Source organism: Temnothorax longispinosus, chromosome 7 (assembly GCF_030848805.1).
Source record: "Temnothorax longispinosus isolate EJ_2023e chromosome 7, Tlon_JGU_v1, whole genome shotgun sequence".
NCBI classification, from domain to species: domain Eukaryota; kingdom Metazoa; phylum Arthropoda; class Insecta; order Hymenoptera; family Formicidae; genus Temnothorax; species Temnothorax longispinosus.
In genome coordinates, this window is record NC_092364.1 from 2,385,240 (window position 1) to 2,410,440 (window position 25,201).

At 36.8% G+C, this 25,201-nt stretch overlaps 7 protein-coding genes and 1 long non-coding RNA gene across 12 annotated transcripts; 4 read left to right on the forward strand and 4 right to left on the reverse strand.

The window, feature by feature from the left end:
• The first annotated feature begins 464 nt into the window (after window positions 1-464).
• Window positions 465-4,925, forward strand: Cbp80 (nuclear cap-binding protein subunit 1). Its single transcript, XM_071783544.1, has 11 exons — window positions 465-707; window positions 1,340-1,808; window positions 1,896-2,390; window positions 2,476-2,647; window positions 2,755-2,960; window positions 3,082-3,185; window positions 3,464-3,699; window positions 3,783-3,961; window positions 4,088-4,343; window positions 4,486-4,599; window positions 4,682-4,925. Exons 1-11 carry the CDS (start codon window positions 668-670, stop codon window positions 4,793-4,795), a joined length of 2,385 nt encoding a protein of 794 aa, XP_071639645.1. The 5' UTR covers window positions 465-667; the 3' UTR covers window positions 4,796-4,925.
• A 158-nt stretch (window positions 4,926-5,083) lies between these two features.
• On the forward strand, window positions 5,084-6,564 carry Ntmt (N-terminal methyltransferase). Its single transcript, XM_071783555.1, has 4 exons — window positions 5,084-5,433; window positions 5,723-5,909; window positions 5,986-6,094; window positions 6,169-6,564. The coding sequence occupies exons 1-4, from the start codon at window positions 5,263-5,265 to the stop codon at window positions 6,392-6,394; spliced, it is 693 nt and encodes a 230-aa protein (XP_071639656.1). The 5' UTR covers window positions 5,084-5,262; the 3' UTR covers window positions 6,395-6,564.
• LOC139816169 (heparin sulfate O-sulfotransferase) lies at window positions 6,549-8,767 on the reverse strand. Its single transcript, XM_071783550.1, has 7 exons — window positions 8,426-8,767; window positions 8,112-8,338; window positions 7,746-7,831; window positions 7,525-7,663; window positions 7,341-7,438; window positions 7,030-7,187; window positions 6,549-6,900 (listed from the first exon to the last, which is right to left on the reverse strand). Exons 1-7 carry the CDS (start codon window positions 8,538-8,540, stop codon window positions 6,689-6,691), a joined length of 1,035 nt encoding a protein of 344 aa, XP_071639651.1. The 5' UTR covers window positions 8,541-8,767; the 3' UTR covers window positions 6,549-6,688.
• Window positions 8,768-9,077: 310 nt separating this feature from the next.
• On the reverse strand, window positions 9,078-12,010 carry Morgue (modifier of rpr and grim, ubiquitously expressed). Its single transcript, XM_071783545.1, has 5 exons — window positions 11,756-12,010; window positions 11,245-11,370; window positions 10,085-11,148; window positions 9,648-9,819; window positions 9,078-9,459 (listed from the first exon to the last, which is right to left on the reverse strand). Exons 1-5 carry the CDS (start codon window positions 11,900-11,902, stop codon window positions 9,343-9,345), a joined length of 1,626 nt encoding a protein of 541 aa, XP_071639646.1. The 5' UTR covers window positions 11,903-12,010; the 3' UTR covers window positions 9,078-9,342.
• LOC139816174 (uncharacterized) lies at window positions 11,927-18,484 on the forward strand. 3 transcript variants are annotated; one of them, XR_011732962.1, is made up of 6 exons: window positions 12,034-12,175; window positions 12,242-12,364; window positions 14,604-15,352; window positions 16,370-16,584; window positions 17,685-17,926; window positions 18,362-18,484. It is a non-coding gene; the product is annotated as an uncharacterized lncRNA (long non-coding RNA). The 3 variants fall into 3 exon arrangements; XR_011732961.1 differs by lacking the exon at window positions 18,362-18,484 and having other exon boundaries at window positions 11,927-12,061; window positions 17,685-17,935; XR_011732960.1 differs by lacking the exon at window positions 18,362-18,484 and having other exon boundaries at window positions 17,685-17,935.
• On the reverse strand, window positions 12,183-16,620 carry LOC139816168 (peptidyl-alpha-hydroxyglycine alpha-amidating lyase 2-like). 3 transcript variants are annotated; one of them, XM_071783549.1, is made up of 8 exons: window positions 16,486-16,620; window positions 15,631-15,807; window positions 15,182-15,324; window positions 14,708-14,906; window positions 14,204-14,396; window positions 13,859-14,047; window positions 13,432-13,544; window positions 12,183-13,251 (listed from the first exon to the last, which is right to left on the reverse strand). In XM_071783549.1, exons 2-8 carry the CDS (start codon window positions 15,775-15,777, stop codon window positions 13,138-13,140), a joined length of 1,098 nt encoding a protein of 365 aa, XP_071639650.1. In that variant the 5' UTR covers window positions 15,778-15,807; window positions 16,486-16,620; the 3' UTR covers window positions 12,183-13,137. The 3 variants fall into 3 exon arrangements, with proteins under 3 accessions (XP_071639650.1, XP_071639648.1, XP_071639649.1); XM_071783547.1 differs by having other exon boundaries at window positions 16,397-16,535; XM_071783548.1 differs by having other exon boundaries at window positions 16,375-16,515.
• On the reverse strand, window positions 17,003-18,668 carry LOC139816173 (uncharacterized). The gene is made up of 4 exons (XM_071783556.1): window positions 18,477-18,668; window positions 17,997-18,122; window positions 17,620-17,889; window positions 17,003-17,308 (listed from the first exon to the last, which is right to left on the reverse strand). The coding sequence occupies exons 1-3, from the start codon at window positions 18,486-18,488 to the stop codon at window positions 17,707-17,709; spliced, it is 321 nt and encodes a 106-aa protein (XP_071639657.1). The 5' UTR covers window positions 18,489-18,668; the 3' UTR covers window positions 17,003-17,308; window positions 17,620-17,706.
• Window positions 18,669-19,135: 467 nt separating this feature from the next.
• Nd-18 (NADH:ubiquinone oxidoreductase subunit 18) lies at window positions 19,136-20,469 on the forward strand. Its single transcript, XM_071783554.1, has 3 exons — window positions 19,136-19,295; window positions 19,671-19,991; window positions 20,156-20,469. The coding sequence occupies exons 1-3, from the start codon at window positions 19,237-19,239 to the stop codon at window positions 20,331-20,333; spliced, it is 558 nt and encodes a 185-aa protein (XP_071639655.1). The 5' UTR covers window positions 19,136-19,236; the 3' UTR covers window positions 20,334-20,469.
• Window positions 20,470-25,201: the final 4,732 nt, after the last annotated feature.

Genomic DNA, 25,201 nt, shown 5'->3' on the forward strand with positions numbered 1-25,201 from the left:
GAGTTCACAGTCCGATCTTATATTTATGTTCATTTCTCTACCAATATAAAAGATTATAACTTTAATCTCTATTTAACTTAAGGCCATTGCACGTAACCAAGTTTTAAGTCATAATCGTAAGGCCGTAAGAAAATAGACCAATCACACTCGATTATTCTCCTTGAGCTCGAAGAATAATCGATTGTGATTGGTCTATTTTCTTACGGCATTACGATCATGACTTAAAACTTTGTTACGTGCAATGGCCTTTACTTTTTATCCTTTTCTAATTCTTAAAACTAGAAAAAGATGAAAAAATTAAACAGATTAAAGTTGCCTATGACCAGACTTAAGACGAGTTCACAGCTTGCTCGTAAACAGACAACGTCCGACGTCCAATAGGAGAGTCCGCTTCCTGGGGACTTTGATCAGCGATTACTTTTTCCCCTGGAATTTTTGCTCCTGGAAAATGGCTTTTTTGGTTGAACGCGATCGTCAATCGTCAATGGCGTCATGCCATCCTCGTCTCTATCGTCTCGATGCTCGATTGTCGGTTCGGCGTAACGGGGGGTTAGAATTTGATGCGTGTGAAATTTCGCGAATTACTCCGAATTGAAGAAAGCGCGACAAGTGCGGGAGTAACGATCGCGAGTACGACTTTCGAGAGCCGTCGGCTGTATCGCGAAAAATGAGCCGTAGAAGAGTACACGAGGAAGATGATGGCTATGGTGAGCGTGGTTCAAAGTTATCGTCGTCCTCCTGACGCCGCGATTCACCGATTATTTGTGACGTTCGAGTAGAGAGCTGCGTTAATATGAACGTCTCTTATTTTCATATCGTCTTTTTTAAAATTCAATTCGAGTTCAATTACTTGACGATGTCTGTACTTTTTATTTCTGACACATGTGTAAGCGCGCGCGTTTACACACACACACACACACACACCTTTTCCGAAGTACAGAAAGTAAAAAAAGTTTTTGGTATTAGATTTTTAATCTATCATGTAAGATACATATTTTTTAAATATATCTTTCTTATATGTATAATCTAAATGGAAAATACAAAATTGAAAAAAAGTGTTTAAAAAATAATACTTTAATATCTCTGTTGAAATAATATTTAAATAATGTTTAAATATTATAAATTTGCATCTGGCTAACGTTTGACATACATTTAATTAAATTATAAATTGTTAACATATGTACATAGTGTTGATAGATCATATTTTTATTATGTATTATATATTTTCTTATCATAAAAATCTTTATCAATACAGTGCTTGTACAAATAAACCTTTATACTTATTACATTTATAAAATTACATGTGTTTATTCATTACATATGTTTATTCTTTTCTTAGATCGAGTATATAAGAAGCGCAGGAGGGTTTCGGAGAATCAAGAGATTGAAGATCGTCTCGAATCTCTCATCCTCCGCGTTGGAGAGAAGTCAACGTCATCTCTGGAAAGCAACTTGGAAGGTTTGGCTTCCGTATTGGAAGCCGACCTGGGTTTATTTCGTAGCAAGATTCTTCGAATTTTAACGGACTGCGCTATTAAGATGCCAGAAAAATGCACAATTTACACCACTCTCGTCGGGCTATTAAATGCGAAAAATTTCAATTTTGGTGGAGAATTTGTTGATTATATGGTGAAAAATTTCAAGGATTCTTTAAAAGCGTGCAAATGGGATGTGGCTAGGTATTCGCTTAGATTTCTAGCTGATTTGGTAAATTGCCATGTTTTATCATGCGGATCGTTGATGCAGTTGTTTGACAATATGTTGGATGCTGCGAACGAGGATGGAGTACCGCAAGTGAGACGTGATTGGTATGTGAGAAACCTTTATCTATATGGAGTTTGTTGTATGAATTACGTAAATTAAAATTTAATAATTATATGTGTAATAATTTACAGGTATGTTTATGCCGTTCTATCGACGCTGCCGTGGGTTGGCAGAGAGTTATATGAGAAAAAGGAACAAGAATTAGACCATCTAATGGTTACGATAGAGATATTTTTGAATAAACGAAGCAAGAAACATCAGCCAGCGTTGAGAGTATGGTCGAGTGACACGCCTCATCCGCAGGAAGAGTATTTAGATTGCTTGTGGGCGCAAGTTCGCAAACTGAGGCAGGATAATTGGGCCGAGAAGCATATTCCACGCCCCTATCTGGCATTTGATTCGATTCTGTGTGAAGCGTTGCAACATAATTTACCACCTTTGATACCGCCTCCACACCATGAATCTTATTCCTATCCGTTGCCCACCGTCGTCTTTCGTATGTTCGATTATACGGATTGTCCTGCTGAAGGGCCATTATTGCCAGGAAGTCACGCCATTGAGCGATTCCTGATAGAAGAGCACTTACGGCAGATTATCAATAATTATTATTTTGAGAGAAAGGATTGGTAATATATATTGAAAAAAATTATAACTCATTGCTATCGCTATTCCAAATTACATGTAATAATATTAATTATTTTTATTTCGCAGTGCTGCACAACTGCTGAACTTCCCGTTCAAAGCCAAAATCCCTTTAGACTATTGTATTGTCGAAGTGATATTCGGTGAATTGTTTAGACTGCCCACTCCAAAACATTTAGAGATCAGTTATGGGTCAATTTTGATAGAGCTCTGCAAATTGCAGCCTTCAACCATGCCACAGGTATTAACATTATAAATTACACGTTCGAAAATTCAATACCGTATTGTTATTTATATAATTATAGTAGAGTACGATAGAAATAACATTTAAATTGTATTACTATGTAGGTACTAGCGCAAGCCACAGAGATTCTGTTTCGTCGTATAGACAGTATGGCGGCTACTGCCTTCGATCGTTTTGTCTGGTGGTTTGCGTACCATTTAAGCAATTTCCAATTCCGTTGGTCGTGGGAAGATTGGGATTCTTGCTTGCAACGTGATGTAGAACATCCAAGACCAAAATTTATACGAGAGGTCTTGCTTAAAGCTTTGAGGTCAGTATAAGTCTGTTTTTTACTATGTGTGTGCGTGTACATATATTTAGATAGATTAATCTATCTTCAATTATATTAAAATAAGAAAATGAAATAACGTGCAAAACTTTCACATTTTTAGATTGTCATATTATCAGAGGATTCGGGATATGATGCCAGACTCGTACGTAGACTTGATTCCAGCAGTTCCCGAGCCCGTCTACAAATATTCATCTGAAGGTGCCAGTAAGTATATAGTGTAATAGAACTTCAATATTACTGCTTTGCGACTTAACGAGATATATGTGCTATAACTTTGTTTTGATATTTTGATATAAGAGGGTGTAATATCTATCATTTTTAACCACGATTAAGTATGAATGAAAACTTTTTTTATTTGAATCATTAATATAAGACATAGCAAAGCTATTGAACAAAAAATATTCATAACATTATTAATATATATATATATATATATATATATATATATGTAACAGTATCAATACATTATCAAACTATTTCAGGTTCACTCCCTGGTACATCAGCAGCACATGAATTGGTGGTTTCTATAAGACGTAAATGCACACCGGAAGAAGCATTAAATGTATTAAATACATTGCCTGGTCCCAGAGAAAACGAAGAGACGAATAATTACAATCCGTTGAAAATCGACGTCTTTGTACAAACTTTACTGAACCTTGGTTCGAAAAGTTTCAGTCATAGTTTTGCGGCTATAGTAAAGTTTCATTATGTTTTCAAGGTAAATGAACGTTACAATTTTCTGTACAATTTGGATGCATATACATGTGTGCTCCTCACATTATGAATATTTCTCGAACACAGGTGCTCGCTGAAACGGAAGAAGCGCAGATATGTATATTGAGAAACATGTACGCGTTGTGGAAGAATCATTACCAAATGATGGTAGTGCTAACAGACAAGTTTTTAAAAACTGGTATTATTGAATGCAGCGCTATCGCCAACTGGATATTTTCCAAAGAGATGGCATCTGAGTTTACAAAGTTCGTTTTACTGCTGTTTTGCATCTTGATAAAATATTCAATTTATTCATTTTATTTCAAAATATCAACACAATTCCCGATACATATTGGAGAGAATAGTAACATAAGAAATTGTCATTTTTCCAGATTATATATTTGGGAAATACTGCACTTGACAATACGTAAAATGAACAAGCATGTGACGAAATTGAGCACGGAATTGACGGATGCGAGGGAGAAACTGAGAAGAGCGGAAAGTAGGTCAGGTTCCTCTTCGGACGAGGAGGATACTAATAAAGAGAGAAATAGGGAGAGACCATCGGAGGATGTGGTAGAACGAATGGAGGAAAAGTTGGAAGCTGCGCAAGCAGATCAGAAAAATTTATTCCTCATTATATTTCAGGTATAAAAAAAGCACATCACTTGTATTAAAAGTAAATCCACGAATGTCATTTTTTTTCTTCATGGAAAAGAATTTCTAAAATTGTTTTATGTAAGACTTTTATATGACATTGTAAGCGATATATTAATTTCTTCTTTTTTAGCGTTTTATAATGATCCTATCGGAACATTTAGTGCGCTGCGACACAGATGGAATTGACTATAACACGCATTGGTATAAATGGACTGTAGGAAGATTGCAACAAGTTTTCTTATCTGTGAGTTACAAATTGATTATTATTATGTAATAATATTCAATGCTTACGCGGGTAATTGGAGGACGTTTATTCTACTTTACAGCATCAAGAGCAAGTACAAAAATATTCTTCGACGCTGGAAACTTTACTCTTCACTCCAGACTTGGATCCTCATATTTTGGACGTGTTTCATCAATTTGTTTCTCTACGAGCATAAAATAAGATATACATATATAAATAATGTATTTATATCAGAGTACGTTTATAAGTTAGCAAGCTAAGCTGCATCAAAGTACATTTAAGTTAATAAGCTAATTGTAAGTTACAATAAAGTACATTTTAGAGTTTTTATTTGTGTCATCTCTCATCTGATACTGTCCTCGTCCTGACACTGCCAATTTTTAAGAGTTAAAATTTTGCGGACCTTGAGAACTTCGGAATTCTAAAATACTTAAATTATATCGACATTTCGACGCGTCGATAGAATCGCAGTCGTTTCGTATCTATGTCGAATTCTCTTTTCAAAGTCAAAACATCGAGTCGTTGCTCAAAAATCATTATTTTTATCACGTGTTCCAAACACGTTTTTATGTCAACCCGGTCAATCGTGGGAAGGATGACGGGAACCTTGTGAAGGAAACGTAGGGTAAACGGACTAATTAGCGAAAATTGCAGTGTGCGAAAATGCAAGAGCCGCAGCATGTCGCGAACGTGTGTCAGGGCGAATTTTACACCGCCGCCGCGAAATATTGGGACCGCATCCCGCCCACGGTGAACGGGATGCTGGGCGGCTTTGGATTTATCTCGCAGACTGACATAAAAGGCTCTACGCTCTTCCTAAAATCTCTCTTCGAGGTACATATTGTTATAATCTAACCTATCAGTGCATTTCGTAAATCTCTTTACATTTTTGCATGTTCGATAAAAAGTAAATTAATTAAGTGAATAACATAATGTGTGACTTTTGTGAGATTGAATATCCAATGTTCTTTTTTAATTTGGAAGTGGCTGTAAAATATGTTAATAGAGAAATCGATAGCATGTCTCTCTCGCTCTTAATTTTGCATGAAGCATCTTATCATTTAACAGTTCAGACAAAAGTGTTGAAGAAATAATGTATATAAAAAAAATTGTTCTGTTTTAGTTAGAAAATCCACCTTCCAAAGCGTTTGCCCTTGACTGCGGTGCTGGTATTGGTAGAATTACGAAGAACTTATTATTGAAATTTTTTAAACACATAGACCTCGTTGAACAAAATCCAAAGTTTCTAGAAGTAGCAAAGATCTCCTTGGAAAACTGTTCGTCGAGAATCAACCAATATTATCCTATTGGTAAATATATTTTGTCTACAAGAGATTGAGAGATTTGGTGTAACAGATATATATAAATATGCTCGTCTCTTTTAAGGATTGCAAAATTTCTGCCCTACGGCAAAGAAGTACGATCTTATATGGTGTCAATGGGTATTGGGACATTTAGAAGACGACGATTTGATAGAATTTTTTAGAAAGTGCTCGTAAGTTTGATTTTCGTTCTATCGTAGAGGAAGCACGAAGGACCGTTTCTCACCTTGTAAATTTGGATTTGCAGATTGGGCTTGAAAGATAACGGTGTACTAGTGGTGAAAGAAAATGTCACAACCTCAAATAAAATAGAAACTGACAAGGAAGATTCTTCCGTAACGAGACCGTTGAATACTTTGCAGTCTTTATTCGAAAAGGCCGATCTTATTTGCATCAAGGAACAACAACAGACTAAATTCCCACGCGGCTTATATCCAGTTTATATGTTTGCCCTTAGATCAAGAAATCAGTAAACCAATAACGCGCAATATACAAAACTAAATATCTGAGTACTGTATATTCTTAGAGGTCTAAATTATTTTATTTAATTTGTATTTTCTCAAAAATATGTTAGTTTCCTAAGTGTAATTTTTTCAAGAAAAAGGATTTCGAAAAAAAAGCGCTATATAGTATATAGAAATAAAATATTAACTCTATAAATTCATTTTATACAAAAATCAATTTTTGTTTATAATTACAATAAATACACATTTTGCAGTCGACGGTTGCATTACTCAGCGAGTAAAGTTCTATGTAAAAAAGTAGTTTTACTTTGGCCGTATCTTTTCATACATAAAACGTTGATTTGCATCTTGAGGGGAAGCATTTATGAGTCGCCTTTTCACAGCATGGAAATGCTCCAAAGCAAAATTATAGAATTCATTTTCCATCTTCCACACAACCGATTGCTGGATCTTGTCTATTGTTTCAGATAACGGATTGAGTTTTTGCGTGGTTTGTCGTAAGTGTGACTTATTATCTGAAATCGAAGAAAAGCATCGATATATTCTGATATTGTTTTAACAGTGATAATGCAATAAAGGAAATATATTGCCAAGTATTATATATCTCTCGAAGAGGATAAATAATTGTTCTCACGAATACCTACTATGTAAAAAAACGTTGTATGCCCCTTTGAAAAACCGTGGTAGTACAATCTCCAATACCTCTACGAATTCGTTTAACTCCTCCGTCACTCCGACCAGGAAGTAATACTTTTGTAAATTCCGTTTGGCTTCCTCCAACGCCCAGCTGTTACCAATTTCCCTGCAAAAGATAAATCACAATGATAAATTGATAATAATTACTACATATCTTTATGTGTAGTCAGGAAATATAAAATCTAGATAAAAGATTTGTTCAAAATGTTTTATTTCCAATTACGTTAGAAGAAAATTACGTGTAAAGAAAAGAATTTACCAACAAGCTGGATCGTGGCCACAAAAAAATGGAATCTGTAGCCACATGTTATTAGGATCACAGTCAGGTTGTCCAATATTTATACACTCGTCAAATGTCTAGACAAAATTAAACGATTAGACAAATTTATTCTTTATATTCATATATACTTTCACATATATTTTTTGCGGATAAATGCACAAACCTTTGTATCTCCATGTTTCTTCCTTATAACATGGGGTCTAAAATTATCCCCGTATCTTAAGAAGTAGTAATATGATATAAATCTGTCTAAAGGTTTTCTTAGTAAATTTATGTACAAAGGCATACGTTTAGTACCAAATCTGGAAAATAAAAATGTGTTAAGTAAAACGAATAAATATTTATTTTGTTTTGTGGAAAAGGTGTAAACCTTGCTGTACCTACTTTCCAAAATTTAAAAACGCCATGTGTCCATGGTAAAACGCTGGCTTTATACTATTCCAGTTTGATATGTTATTTGCAAATTGAACCTGCATATATCTTTACGTTAGTGACAAAATTCATTATAAGATACATGTATCTAAGGTTTTACAAAGAAAGAAGGAAACACGTAGCAAATAGAAACTAAGATGCAGACTTATTTTCTTGCTTTAGGCATATTTTTATACTGTTCTATCATGTAAAGTATCTTACACTACAGTAAGAAGATATTTCGAGAAGCAATTATGCTTCTTAAACAAGATTCTAATGTGAAAGATCACAGGCTATAACTAAGCGCAGTACACGAATCTCCTTTAATGTACAACACACCTGGTTAGCAAAAGTAAGGGTGTGCATGTTATTCGTCACGTTAATGTGCAGCACATGATATTTGTTCTGCTTGCACAAATCGTAAACTAATCCCATGAAACTGGTGGACGCTGTCTTGGGCACTCTGTTGTATATCATAACGATGTCCTCCAGATCATCCTCGCTACCTCCTCGCGCCTCGACGCGCCTGTCGTCGTTCCTAGCGTCGATCCGCACGACGGCATCATCTGCAAAGGAAATCCGTGTTATTCCCGCGATTTGTATCGCGAGCAGAATCGGGACTGGTGTTTCGAGGTTAGATCTGAACCACGTACGGAGCGATCTGCAGCTCTCTTCCACGTCGTTCAATCGCACTTGCTGATAGACTATTATGAAGATGAGGAACAGGATCAGGACCCATTGCGTGAACGGCAAGTTCCTCAGGATCATCTTACGTCGCCGCTCAAACCATACCTATCACCCGCGTCGGCCGCCCGCGAGGGTGCCGTGTCCGAAGCCGAGCCGCGAGAACTCGAAATGTACGCCAGGCGCTCAGGCGTGGTATCCTTTTTCCTTTCCCGAATATCGGCCCCTTCTTTATAAACCGCACGCCAGCTTTTATACGTCGACGTTCGGCTGACGAGCTCCGTGATGTACCGTGTGCGTGCCGCAGCAAGGCGTAACTTTTTAGGTTAGAAAATTATCTGCGAAAACATACCTGCAATCAGTGCGATCACACCTTCACACCCTCGAAGCAAGCATGGTTACGGTTGGTATTCTTGCGACTCGTTTGTCTTGCCGTAATTACTAATTACAGAATAAAATTCTTGAAGTACAATAAACGACTCGGTCTTGAAGTATAATAAATATATAATGAATGGAAATAAAATTTGAAATATAATAAATTATATATTACAATTATATATTACTGGTATATAATTTGCGATTTTATGGGGGACGCAACGATTGAATCAACAACGTTGAGAATATTAATGTATACATTTTATAGTGAACTTTGGGGTAAAAAAGGTTCCGATTCTGATTTCGCTAGTACACGATCGGAATTAACAAATAATTCCTATAAATACACAGTCGTCCTCGATTAGAGCTTCCCTTCTTGTTTAGCACAATGTATCACAAATCTCATTATCAATTCATTAAATAGCTTACATAATATATCTATGTGCTAATTAATATCTAGGTTTATATTAATTACACAGATTAATTGCGATAATTTATACATCCCCGGGCACTAGATCGGCGTTACGACATCGTGCATCGCGTACCTCCACGTCCACGCTCTCGCCACCTCCTCGAACTTCTCGCGGTCGTTCATATACATCTCTCCTAGTTCTGGCTCCATGCACACCTGTTCACAACAGTCATCGCACGTCAGCAACAATCCAAACACATTTATTACTGGTCTTGATAAGTGTATCAATATATATTAATATATATATATATATATATAGATTAAGTTTTCAAATTGGAATAAATAATTAAACGTTTGAAATATTTTTATTGAATAGACCGATTCTCCAAAATGATGATACTTACTTGGCAATACGGATCCGTAAGCAGACTTTGTACACTGATAAGAACTTTGGATATCGTGAGAGCTAATGACCAATTATGATGTATCGAGTCTATTCCAACGTCTCCGTGTCTCGACACGTTCGGGTGAAGTATTTTCGTTAGAAACCTCACTACGGGTGGACACATGGGATAGCTGTAAGAAATATACGTTATATAGAAAATTGATAATATAATGCACAGCAAGAGTTGTTTCTTTCTTGTGCTCATGAATATCTAAAGTTCTGTAAAAAGTAATTGATTTGAAAATGAAGTTCCAGTCATTCTGCCAAGTCTTTAGTTTTTGTGAGATCACTTTTATAATTGAATTTTAACAGATTTTTTTTTTCAAAAATTCTATTAACTGAAAAAAAAAAGGTAGAATCTTATGATGCGTGTAGTAAGTTTCTTTTGATGTGTACCTGAATGGAACTTGTAGATACAGATAAAACAATCCTCCCTCGTACGGACTTCCCACTGGTCCTGTGATAGTAGCTTGCCAATGGCAGCACATATGATCGAGAGGCATCGCCTCGATACCTTCAGGCGGATCGATTCTCAAACTTTTGAGCTCACTGCGTAACCTGTTCCTCCGCCAAGAGTTCTCCTCCATTCTGGGAGGCCTCGATCGCAGGGAGGTCTGCGCCAGACAAGTACGACATGGTGCCGAGGAGGCCAAATAATCGTACACCTTGTACCAGTTCTTGACGCAGCCGATAGGCTTGTACAGAGGCCAGCGTAATTTCACGTGCTGCCGCCATTGTAGCTGAGTGACGTGCGTCGAGAGCAGGCCGCACCATCGTCGACAGACGTTCGCCGCCGACCACAGGCTGATGTCATCGAGATGCGAGAAGATGGCGAGCAGCACCTCAGGCGGCAATCTTTCCACCAAACCCGGCTCGTTGATGGGCTCGTGTTCAATGTGTTTGTGATTCGACAGTATCTCCAGCCGCTCCGACAGATTGTACGGCCGCGACGGTTCATCCGCGTCCTCGTACACCCTGTAATCCCAATGATACTGTGCGGCGTTGTGCCCGGGTTCGTTGTTCTGACCGTCGTGACCTAGCGCAAACATTTCCGGCGTACTCCGGCGTACATTCTCCTCCATTCTGTCCTGCGCGTTTCTGTCAGTCCTGTTGGCGCAATTCTGATGGCAGTCGCCCCTCGTTCGGCATACCATACTCTGCAGGTCGAGACTCGCGTCGCGCGGCGCCGGCACGTTCCGCGCGAACGCCGCCACGCACTTGTCGACGGAATTGTTACTCGAATTGCTCTGCGGCGCGTGATAATTGCACTGGGGCGCCGCCGCGTTTTGATACAGCGCGTAACATCTGCGCGAAACGTTCGCGTTATGATTGAGCGGGTTCTGCTGCACGTTTGGGATATTGGGGTTGACGCTCTGCGGTGAATTTTGCTGCTGCTGGCTAGTTCTCCTCTCGTAGTAATCGGTCGGCTCGTCGTTTCCCGAATCTTCATCGTCCGTCTTCTGTTTTCAGAAAGCAAATACACGAGCATTAGTATTAATATCTATTAATAACGCGTGAGTGTTAACGCGTTCGAAATAAATTTGTATTTATCGTACCTCGCTGAAAATTGGTACTTGGAGCAGATCGACGTCATTCGGGAACAGAAATGCGTGACACGTCGCGCAGACTGGTTCTTCGAAGCACGGCCCATAATATCCGTTACAAATATAACATGCTGTTGTCTGTAAATAAATAAAAATTACACGTCATATACATACGTGACTTATTGAGACGAGAAAAGCCACGAAATAACATAAAAATTTAAGTTTGGTCAATCTATTGTCGACAAATATATAATAATTTTATAATAATGAAGTTAACAGGTTCATAACAGGATCGCCTTAACGGTTAAGTCGTAGGTAATTAAGTCAATAAACTCCTCGAGTAGGAAAATGATTTACGGATAAGTACAAATGTAAGTGGTTCGATGTAACTTTCTCCACCGCAGAATCACATGCGACGTCGCGGTTATCGGCCGCGAAGTCGCAAAATTCACACGAAAAACGTTGACGAGACACGAATCGAGAGACAACGGAGGGAGATATGGGGCGGAAATTCAGAGCTTACCGAGAATTGAAATTCGGGACAGGGGACGTATTCGATCGACTCGACGAAATCGTCCTCCAGGTTCAGGCTGAGGCTCAGGTCACCATTCTCGCTTATTTTCTCGCCGTTACCGTTCTGCGTGCAGTCAACAATCTTGTCGCCCGCCATTTTGTAACAATTAACAAATTCGTTCCGCGATTGTGTGGCGTGTGGCGCCGTGGCGTGCGGGATTCTCACGTAGTGCAGCAGTCAGCAGTGCTGCCAGAGTTTCAGTCGACTAGTCGTCAGTGGAGAAAAGGCGCCAGACTTTTCTCCAAGAGGAGCAAGGTGAGCAAGGTCATGATTCATGATACATGATACGTGAGAAAATATAACGCGGTGAGACACTTGAATCACTTGAGCGCATCAGATAATTTCACTGAATGCTGAATAAACGTACATGTATGTATATATTTTTGAAATTTATTTATCGGCGCAACAATTATACACACCATGGTTATGTTACAGGACTAGACCAAGAGTCCAGGTTTCGGAAAAGTTTAAAGTAAATATTCCAAAAAGCTGCGTCGACACCTGCTTAAGTCACCTTTATTTTTCGTAATCCAAGTGGATCATTGCATTTACTTCATGGTAATTTTACGTTTTTATATATTACAGTAGAATAATATTAAATTTATTTTTGTTTAGAATTTGTAACTTTGTCCATTTTCAATGTAGATTAACTTTATTATTATAGCTTTAACTTACTTTTAATCTTTTTCTAATTCTCAGAACTTGAAGAAGATAAAAAGTAAGTAAAATTGAGATTAAAGTTAATCTGCAATATTCTACATTGATAGAAATTGAGACATTGGAATTAAAAAAAAAGATAAACAAGTAAAATTGAGATTAAATTAGTTAATCTGCATTGGTAGAAAATGGTCATTAGTCTACTTTTATTTTCAATGCTTTCTGTATAAACGTTCTAAGATGATACTAAAATTCTCTTTTGATTTTTACATAGATACAAAAATAGGATGTGCTATTGCTTTATCAATTATCATGTAATATCCTGAGGTGTACATATGCAGGTATAAACAGAAAAACTAATACTAAATATACAACATTGTGAAAAGCGTTAATATTTATAACACTCCGTCAATTCTTTGAACTGGACAAACGTTCCAAGATATTAAAACGTTGATAGATTAGTTAACAGTCGTTAAATTAGAAGGCGAGTGAATAAAAAAATATATTTTTTTAACATTTTTTCACACTTCGTGATATGCTGAGGTAGTGGAAGAGAAAAATTGTATTTCATTGTGCTTTTCACAGATTTGGTTCCCATGCTTTATCTCCAGAATTATATAAATGGCGTCAGACGACAGATTTCAGCTGTAATACTGGTTGTTTTAACTTCTGCGTTAGTTGGATTTGCTCACTAGGTCGAACTTCCATATTTTGTTTGGTCCAATTTCTGACACGTAAAGGGCTTTACCGTACGGACACACAGCGATGGCGTGGGGCGTCTTGAAAGACTGGGGAAAAAGTACAATATTCTTTTTATAAAAAAAAAAAAATAATAAAGTATTAAAATAATTTTGAGTATCAGTACTCAAATGCGAAATTGGTCATTTTGATTCTCAAATGTATCATAAATCTATAATGAGAGTGATAGCAATTATCACATCATCGAAAATATAAAATGTAATACTTACTGAGGATTCAGGACCCCAATATCCGGTTACGTTCTGATTCATGGAATCGATGGTGAAACCCTGAATCGGTATATTTCTAGATGTCACGCCGTTAACAGCGTAAATGAAACCATCTAAAATTATCGACATAATATAATAAAGATATTTATCTCCCTTTATTTTTACTTTATCATTTAAAAAATGACATTAGCAAGTAATGAAAAGTATCGAGAAAATAGAAGTACGATTATAATATTGCCGATTTTTTATTTCTAATAAATCTACATTTTTTTTATTTTGTTGCCTGATTTAATTTAATATCAATTTAGTATCGATGTAAATTAGGTTTTATATTATGATAGAGTGCGAGGATTTTGACATATTGAAAATGTTGATTTTAATACGATAATATTTATACAAAAAATTGCAATCATCGTGAATTACTTACGGTACGACGCAATTCCAAATATTCGGCCAAATTGCCGATGACGAATCGAATAGGGGGGTTCCACATTTTGACTAAATCCGGAATACGTCACGTCCAGACACACAATTCTCCAATTTTCGCGATCAGCGACACATACTTGTCTATTTGGCAAGACTGTCAGGGCATGCGGGATTCTCAAAGTAATCCATCCTAAAACCGCGAATTAATATTATTTAAACACATAAAAATATGTGTTGAAGGTATACTTTTACAAGGGAAGAGAATATGTCTTATACCATTTAAGGATTGGTACAAGCAAAAATTTAAGAAGGCCGTATATTATACTATTAACGATATTAAACGTACTTTCGTCAATAGTGTACTTGGGGTTGCCTCTTTTATCAAACAGTACTAATCTATTGTTGCAATATCCATCAGCGACAACGATCTCGCCACCCGGTAAAACCGCAACCGAGGTTGGCTGGCAGAAATGTTCTATGTCGCTTCCAGGCTCGAATCTTTGACCGAGAATCAGTTGAGGGACGCCAGAAGCCGAATACTATATAATTTATACAGATATTAGCCTCTAATATTAAAAAAAAAAACAACTATGATTATAAAATGTTTTAATAAATTAAGTATAGCTTCTTATTGACTTCTCAGTTACTTGACTTGTCAATATAATTTTAATACATGTGCATATCCATCATTCATTAACAATGAAAACATATTTGTGATCTAACAATAAGACGTTTTATAATTACAGCGCAACATTTCATGTGTTAGACGGCAGGATTTATCGGCCAAGATTTGACGGCAAGATCTCATTTGTGTCTTGAAATATGCTTTGATGTGGATTTCTCTACATACCTTGAATACTTGATGGAGAGCAATATCAGTCAGCCATATATTTCCAAAGGGATCGACGTGGATTCCATGCGGTAAATAAAACGTCTGATTTCCCCAACCACTTATAATATCGCCGGTTTTCGGATCCAGCGTTAATACTGTGTTATCACGAATGGGACCTCTGTATTTTTTTTGGTACTCTACATCCTCGTTGAAAGTGCTAAAAATTAACACGTTATAAATAAAAAAAAATTGAATATGTAATTGATCAGGGAGATACAGCTAGATTTTCCAGAAAGTAAAAGTTATATTGAGATATTAAAATGAATTGAACAAAAATTATCTCAAAGTTAATCGTAATTCTCATTTTTTAATTATAAAAGCTATAAAGAGAGTGCATATACATTTAAATAATTCAGCAATTGTTTTTTTAGAAAGTATGAATTTTAATTGTTATGCCTTTAATTTTTATTCGCTAATTTATTGATGACTTACTCGTAATTCCATGTTCTATCTCCGCGGTGAAAAATCACGAGATTCCCCATCGGGTCCACCGCGACGCCGGAAACCTCGCCAAGATTTTTGGGACTTTGCCAGAAATGATTTTCAACGGGATGCAACGGCGTGTGGGACTGATCCTGCATAATAACGACAACAAGAATAATGGTAAATATATGCATATATGATAAGACAGGATTATTATGTTATTATAACATTGTTAAAACATGATTTTCAGGGCAATGTTGGAGATATAATGTCTTATAATAAATCCTCGAATATTATTTTACGAAATTATACGGATTAGTAACGACTGAAGTAAACATGTACTAATTATAATTTTTAAAATTTCCGCATGCGTGAACATTATTTCATTATTACGACGTAGCAATGTATCAAGATGTGATGTCAAATATAAATTAGTTTATTTGGATATATATACATACGTGAAAGCGTCGGTAAGGAATTTCGAATTCATCGAAGTTATTTCCATCGTCGAAGTTTCCATTGTCGATATTGGACGTAACGCCTCTAAATATCACTATTGCGAGCACCGAGAGAACTCGAGGGAATCGGTTTCCTCCATCCGCCATTGTTTCTCTACTCGTCCATAAATTTCGCAGCTGACGGGATCCAAACCGAGGAGTTGAATGAATCAATAGTACGCGCAAGCGCTTGTCGAATTTAAATTACTACAACTTGGGAATATAGCTCCATCAGGGGAGATTAATGCAACAAGTACGTTAGGAACTGTAGGAAGTGATTGATCATCCAACATAATATAAACAAAAGAATTCAAGATACTTGGGATACAGCGGCGAGCTCGATGACAAATTCGATTACATTAATGAGGAGAGAGAAAGAGATATAAACCTAAAAAATTGTTTTATTATAAAATTAAATCATAGATCGAAATGAGACAACTCGCGTAACATTGCCAGTATAAAAGGGATTATAAAACCTTTAAAAATTAATAACGTAACAGGGTAACGTGATGGGGTTGAGAACGAGAATGCATTAAGATAAAGTGGGAAATAATTGGGATCTTTTGATAAACAGAATAACGCAACGCCAGTGATAAGAAATTAATAATCATTATTTCTCCTAATTATTTTGTGATGTGATATAACTAACAATAAGTTTTTGTTATAATTTTGAATTGTTTGTTGGAAATTTATTGCGTAGTTTACCCGACGGTAGCGATTACTCAACTTCGACTTGAATGGATGTGTCCTGGGAAGTATACAGGAAACGAGCAGTTGCAATTACATCGACAAACAGAAAATAACAGGTTGAATTACGCTGATTGGTGAGAAACAGCTGTTGCGCCAGCTATCGTTGGAAATCAACTGCGTCTACTCCAGAATCGTGAGGAAGAATTCGCCGGTACAATCAGACAGGTGGGCGCCGGGTCGATATTCGCGCGCAGGTGTCCTGGTTACTGCCCTAGGAAAGCGGGTAGGAACGCCGGGCGATCGTATCCTGGAAACCATTGACGTCATAGTTTTTCTCTATTCGCAGAGCAATCAATAACTCTCTGCAATCTGTATTGTTTGGTCCAGGCATGCACGTACATAACGCTATGTGCGATAGATTTAAATTAAACGGAAACTAGAGTCTGTAGTAATTAATTTTAACATTATTTCGATATATTCGAGCCACATTTTTATAAATGAAATTATGAATGAAGGGATATTAAATGGTTGTTACGAAATTTTGGATTACGAAAAATGAAAGCAAAATTTCGCTTTAACGTCAAAGTAATACGTCAAAGTATGTAAAATGAATCTGTGGGACAATAAGTGGATTATTCACAAATTACTCCATTAAAGTTTTATTAATAGTGATCACAACGAGTTTATATAACATAGCAATTATAAATTCTTGGCAGCGTAAATGTTCGTCGATGCTCTAATACAAATTGCTCCTCCAAATGTCTTCTGAATATCATCCTTTGAATATTATACAATATTCCCGTCTATGCCCTAAACAAAGCTGCTAATAGAAAATTATCTTTGGAACAATCGTGTCATGTCTTAACCGGTGAATAAATCTGCGAAACTCTTGCGAGCGCCGATTTTGATTTTAAACGGGAGATGTTTGATTTCTCTCGTATTGCCATCCCTGTAAAAAAAAAACGGATCAGTTAATATTAGTTGAAAAGAATTTATTTTTGTGAAATTGTACCATTGGAAATAAGCGATCGTTTAAAAATATTTCGACACTTCTTGTCGTTTCTAATATAATTAAATGTTGGACGTAATTAAATAAAATAGAAAATAATTGACTTTGAAATAAATTAACTGAATTATTTAATTAAGATTTAATTAATTAATTAAATTAAGATAATTATTTAATATTGCAGAACGACAAAAGTTGTTGGCAACAAGAAAATGCATGTTACTAATTTAAAAAAATGATTATATTTAACTTACCTTATTTTGCGGCTTTATGAAACGGATTCTTATCGATTCTTTCTAATTCACCTCTTTCTTTACAGGGTTGGCATTTCGTAGCATCGTTTATTTATCGATTTCGAGACTTAACGACGTTTCCGGTTGGGTCCATATGTAGCCGGTGCGTGTCATGCTGCAGTGAGCGTCGTAATATCTTCCTGGTGCACGGCAATAGGACCACCTCGGGCAACGACATCGGAACTTACTATGAAATTCTTCCTTGCATACCTCGTTCCACCAGCAAATCCTCTGAGAAACGTCAGAATTCGCTGTTTTAAATTCGCGAGTAAATCTTTCATTCTACAAATAATCGTTTGTAATTAAGTAATATAAAACACTTGTGTTTAATCGTCTACCTCCGCTAAATAGCCCCTTACACTTTGGTCACTGTAATTTCTCTTGGTAATTATGTGCCGGGCGTTCGCCGAATATACCCTCGTACACAGAGCGAGTATCAATAAAAAACATAACGCAGTTCTATCCTGAAAAAAGAACGGCATATAATTTACGCTGTACATAAAATCTGTATAAAGTTAATCAACATGTTTCTCATTCCAAAAACAAGATATTACTTTAACAGTTTAATAAATTTCAAGTTTTATTAATTTCTGCCAAAATTTATTGCCTTTTTTTTAGAGAATTTGATTTACAATTCTCTCAATTCCAAATTTACCGATTTACAATATTTGCAAACAAATAAATAAATCTTTTCATCCCTCAGTTAGCTGTCCCTTGGACGAATGAGCATTTTGCAACGTTTGCCGCTGCGACATCACGGCGGATACCGAGATGACTAGGTGATTTATTTATTTTCGTACACGTTCACGCACACTTACATTTTCCCTCATCTCTGCCTCTGCGTCTCGTGTAGAACAATGAACCCTATCCTCGATTCCGGATTACATGCGAAAAATACGGAGAGGGTGGCGAGCCCATGCACGCGAGCTGCATTTGCTCGCCGCGGTGTCACTCGCGAGGCATTATCCCTACGCGATATGCAGTTCCTGAGGGAAGAGGGAAGGACATCGGGGCATGCGTACGTCCGTTTGGTGCTCGCTGACACCGTTAAGGGCTGCTCAGTCCCTCTCTTTCCTTCTCTTTCTCTTTCTCTCATCCCGCGGCGATCGATCGAGCGCTTCTGACGCACGGATGATGCGATCTCTCGGTAAGAAGCTAAAAATGACACACCGATATTCCGAAATAATAAGAAAAAGCGAAATAAGAAAAATAAAGATATTGCAAACAAATACATTGTACGAAAATCAGAGAAGGATACGAGAATTTAATTGTGAAAGAAGTAGATATATCTAGTTGCTGCTTAAAAACTTGAGATTAATTTCCAAAAAGATGTGTATCAGACTTCATCGAATCTCTTAGAAATTTTCTTTAGAAGAAATGTTTTTATATATTGTAAATACATGTTAATGTACGATGAGCTGCGTGCAGCGTGCAGTTTCGAAAAATCCCGCCGAAATTCCGTTGTGCCGCGTATCGGCCGCGAAGCGAACTAGGTTTGCCGACAACGTTCCAAAAACATTTCCGTGCGATCAGCTGTTTCGCGTCCGATTTGTTATTTGTTGTATTTTTGCGAACGGAATGGCGTCCCGCGCCTTACTGCAACAGTGTGCGAGTGGAATTAGCAAGAGCAGTCCTGGGTACCTTGCTTTATTAATTTTTTTAAATAATGAATGATTAAAATGATAAAAAGAAATATATGGAACATAACCTCGAAATTTTACATAACAGATCTTGTTGGATCTGCGTTAAATCGTGCTAATTGCCGTTTTGGTGTACAATATATATTAAAGTTGTGACTTTCTAAGGATTTCTTGACGTGTAACGCAATAAAACGAATTGTAATCAATTTTTAAATTTCGGAGAATCGATGATAGCCCATCTCTGAATTGTTGTGTTTCTAAATTTTGCGTTGAAATTAGAATGCAATAACTAGGCATCCTACGTTAGCTTGTAAGGGATTCTTTAAAAGATAATCTTACGATTCACAAGTTCTAAAGAAACTCTGTACGTAGATTGAGCAGGTTATTTTCAAGCAAAGCCTCAGACGTAGAGAAGAAACCTGACTTGGCGCAGCGCAAGAATTTCCAGGAGATGATACAGACGCCAGAGAAGGCCAAATATCTGCAAGCCTTAAAGAGCACAATTACCGTAACCGAGGAGGACGTTGGTTACGTATCCGGTGTTCCCGAGGAGCATATCAAGACACGCAGAGTACGGATTTATCAACCTGCCAAGAGCGCCATGCAATCAGGAACAAATAACATTCACTTTTGGCAAATGGACTTTGATACGCGCGAACGCTGGGAGAATCCATTGATGGGATGGACCTCCAGGTGATTGTTACTGTTTTATATACGTATGTAAAAGTTATACAAGTCACAGAGTATATTTGAGCCACTTACGGTGACACGATTGTATAGCGATGCGTAATGTATAATATTTATACATTAGGTATTAAATATTATTATGATAACAATGATTATGTATTTCTGCGCAGTGGAGATCCCATGTCAAATATCAAAGTAGATTTTGCGACAAAGGAGGAGGCAATCGCGCACTGCGAGAAGATGGGATGGGAGTACTATGTGCAAAAGCCGAATGTTAATCAGCCGAAACCTCGTAGCTACGGGAGTAACTTCTCCTGGAATAAACGTACCAGAGTTTCGACTAAGTAATCCGTAAACTCCTTCAACCTAATCACTCGTAATTTTGTACACAACGAGTGCATGCGGTAATAATAGTCATAAAACAATCTTGAGAATAAATGTGTATCATAAAGCAAATAAATGTATATATATTTAGTGCAATGTATTTCGGTTTAAATTTGACGTATCTTTCTTGCCTACTCCTCACTGCTTGAATACATGAAATAAATTTATTTACATTTTGGCATGTATGTTACATTTTTGTTTCTGGTTAATATAAGTAATATCGCGGGAATCTACACGATTATTTGAGTATTGAGGAAGATCATGGGCGGAAACGGTGACACATGTTTCAGCGAATACAACAACAGCCCGATAACATTTTAACATTTCTAATTATATTTCGTTTTGTATTATTATTTATAATTATATACTACAATATTGTTAACAACGTTGTGTATTGACGAGTTTGCGCGCCTTCGAGTCAGGCGGAGCGAAATGAGAAGTATCGTACAGTACGCATTCGAATTCAAGACTGACCTAAAATTATCGAAGATCATGTTAAAACGTCTCGGTATCGCATCGAAAAATGCGAATCTCCCTTCGAGCCCGTTGCATCGATGCATTCTGATTTTGCATCCTCGCTATGGTCAACTAAGTCTTCCTTCTCTATCTAAAAGGACATATTGCAATTATCACCGTTCCTTCCAGCCAATTTTGCTGGACATAAAATTGAAGAAAAAAATGTTCAGTGTTTAGTATGCATTGACGCAGCAATAGTCAACGTTAGAAGTTGAAAAACCGGCGACGAATTATACTCTAGATGTAGGTATATCAGGATAATGAATAAGAAGATGATATAATCTCTCTCTTGCTTAATTTCGCAGACGAAGCTCAAAAGAGATTATATTCGAATATCAATCGCCAAGATACTTTATGTAAAAATTTTTTGGAATTTCGTCACTTATCGGCGATCGCTTTTATATCGAAACATTGTCGTAATCTGGAAAGGAACAGGAAATTGCTGTATATTAGTTGACCGAGGCCGTTGCTGCAAACGAACCCTCAATTATTTATAATTAAGATGTAAAGCGAAGGAAAAAACGTGCGCAATCGTATCTCATGAGAGCGGAATATGAGAAATGGCCTACGATGTTATTATCGCATAGAAAAGTATAGGGCGGCAAGAGAAAAATTATAAGGGAAAAACAAGTTGTTGCTGTTAAAGCGGAGAGAATCTCCAAGAGAAACATTTATACACCGTTTAAATCGTGTAAAACGGCATCTGTTAATCTTCCCCCCTCAAATATTTTGCCCTGCGAAAAGTAGGGTAAATTAGAGGAAATATCGTCAATGAGATTCATTTGGAGAAATTTAATTCTAAATCACTAATTTAGAGAATCGAATTCTCAGCTGAATTTCCTCTAATTCACTCAAATATTTTTTTGCAGTGAAGAGCAATGGTCACTCTGTTCTTTCACGAAGCGCGAGTAAGAGACATTGTTTTAATACGAAACCACGATATCGTCGCCGATATTATTGGCTAAGATATTTTAGGTTCATTAAGCTCAATATAAGTCCGACGTGTACTTAAGTTCGCCTCGTGCGGATTTTTTTTCTATCATGCCTCTCGTGAAACAATTTTTTTTTATTACGAGTTTTTTTCACGCGGAATATTTTTTTTTTATTCTCTTTTTTATTCACGCGGAAAATATGCGAATCAAAACGAATTGGTGTGGAAAATTCTCTCGTTTTTCATTTAATTACAATCGTTAGATATATAATTATAATTTATGAGTACGATGATTATACAAATAGTTACATATTAATCCTATTTAACTACTTTTTTTTGTATCGAATTTTTTTTAACAAAATATAATTCCGATTAAGGCGTCAGAAATTAGCCTTTCTCCCGATTGCCCTCTCGAGCATCGAGGCTTTTGCATAGAAATCGGAAAATATTACAAAGAGCTTCAGCAAGAATTTTGAAACTATCAGTTTCTATATATGTCGAAGATGAAAAGTCCAAGTTCGCGCACGTAAATCCCGGTCCTTCCTTTAGATTCACCTAACACTATTCCTCGAAGACGACATCGGGAACCTGCGATCGAGAGCAACGGATTAACAACGGGTGTGTATCTAATATAAATAACGTTTCAATGTTTCGAAGCAGCCGCTTTATCGAGCAGCTTTTCCTCACTTTTTCCCCCCAGAGAGACCTCGCGCTTACGCGTCCCAATCATCAGATACTTTTAAAGACACTAACGGCTTATATGTATATACCCTATGTAATTTGCCCTGTGCAATTATATTATCTGAATATACAATTTGTCTATAACGTAACTTGCGACAGAGAGATCATCCCCTTGTCTCGCGATTGTGGAGCTCGGCGCGGCAGGCGAAGGTCATCCCCCTGATCAAAACGACCGGGGTTCTCGATCTCAAGCAGGAAGTAAGCGAGGGAGGAACCGATTCGAGAAAAAACACACATAGCAAAACTTCCATTCCCTGCGAATCCTCTCTTTCTCTCTCGCACCCGTGATCCTAAAAACTACTATAGCGATATTGTAACAGCGATACAAACCGCCATCTCACTTTATATGCATATGTATATATTTATACATGTATAATAATTGTCATATGCGTGTGGTATGTTTTACATACACATGTAATATATATACACATATTATATATAAATATGTATATGTTATATATATATGTGTATATATATATAAAATATATATATTAGTCGTTCGATAAGCAATATGTTGCATTTTTTAAAAGATTTTGAAGAACAAATTCTATTAATTTAATTTAATACAAAATGTAATACCTACATGGTTTCACTACACTTTGTCTGCTACTTTGAAGCTAATTTTGCAACTCTATTTCGCCATGTTAGAATACATCTAATATGAACAAAGTAAATACAATATATTACTTATCGAATGACTTAATATATATATATATATATATATATATATATATATATATATATATATATATATATACGTTAATATATACATGTATGTGTATATGTTAGTGAGTATGTGAGTATATGCAGGCTTGAGCGTAACGCGATTATTCATCCGCGCACACGGAGGCGCGATATCGAAAAGGCTAGTCGTAGGGTTCTAATATGCGGGGCATGATCTCTCCTGCACCAGGGCGAAGCCACCCCCGCATGATTGTACGGTTCGCCGTAGGAGACGCGGCTGATATACGTCCGGTCTGTTCCGTTGTTCCGCGACCGGACATATCTCGCAGTTTTCCTCGTTCTGTTCTACCTATGTATATATTATATATGTACAAGCGCGTATGCGGGTCACATACGGGGCGAGAGTCGCACTTTACCGCGTGAAATTAAGAATTTGCAAGCACGCAATGGCATTTTTTTCTTCCTCCTCTTTAGATAATTATTTGTCGCTATTAAGACAGAACGCCGTTATTAAAACTGCATTCCGACTATATCGGATTTTCCTTTTTTTTTCGCTCGCACGCGCGCTCTCTCCCGCATGTGTGTATATATAATTTGTAATTGACGTATGTTTTCATCGTGTATATATGCCTCGTGAAAACCAGCTCCCGAGGATCCCGGAGCCGTTCGGCGAATCTCCGCAAATTTGCCGAACCTCCGAATCGCCAGATTCCTCTCCCCCCAGAAAAAAAAACGAAGATATAACATTCCTGCATTTGCTTCCTTTTCCTCTCCTGTCTTTCTCGCGCGAATAAAATTGTTAAGCTCGCCAAAAGTGCTACGGTCTAATTAACGTCGGATACAGCAATAATATATAATCGTAATGAAACGCTACGCTGGCCTAATTAATTCTACGCAATCGCGAGTCGCCGTCCGCCGCAGCGCAGATATCCGAGGGGTACGCTGGATGTTCTGTCCATTGATTCTTATGATTCTTTCATTTGATACGAATACAATTTTACACGTAACATCTCGAGATTCACGAATGTAGTTTCTTCCAACTTTCCGTGATTATTTTCCAAACAGTCATCAAGATCGCATGAAAATATACCTGCAAGCGATTTTCGACCAAATTCCAATTAACTTAATCGACGATTAATTTAACTAACAGAATCATAGAAAATTATTTGCAACAAAATTCCTAATATAATTCATCTCTAATTTAATCCTTTATTCCGTATTTTAATCTTCATTAAACCAAAAATTAAAATTATATGAGCATCACTAGTTAATTGCCAACTAAGTTAATTAGAATGGCTCACAGTAAAAATTTCAGTGTATCATATAATTCATTATTTAATTTTCTTTTCATGTATTAAACATCATAAAATTATTAATTCTATAAAAATATTATAGACATTATATTCGATAAGTCGATTAATTAACAAAATTTTACAGATAGATTACTTGATAAGTTAATCGCTGATTAAATTAAGGGGAGGGTAACTTTGACCATATTTCCGTCAACTTAACAAGCGAGTCGCTCGCGGCAAAATTTCTAACTATGCAATTTGCCGTTTCCAATCTAACATTTGTCTTTCCATCTTTCCATGTGTCGAACAATGAAAAATTAACATTTCATTCGTGTTAACGAAGCAGTACAAATATTACTTAAAGCTAATTAATCACCAGCGACTTTTATCGAAATCACTTTTACTGTAATTTTATAACCGATTCCCTTCGTCTGTCGAATCCTTCGATATTTCAGATAAAAGTTCTTTTCAGCTTTTATCATAGAATTATAAGGCGATAATAAAATCTTTAATTTCCGTTTTTATAAAAAAATCCCCTCCCTCGCCATTTCATCGGATAACGTCCCTTGTCAGTAAGCGAAACGGAAATCGCGCTGGATGTCGCAAACGAGACGTCGAATGTCCAAGGAATACCGATCGGAGATCTGCGCTGTGCGAGCCGGAATTCC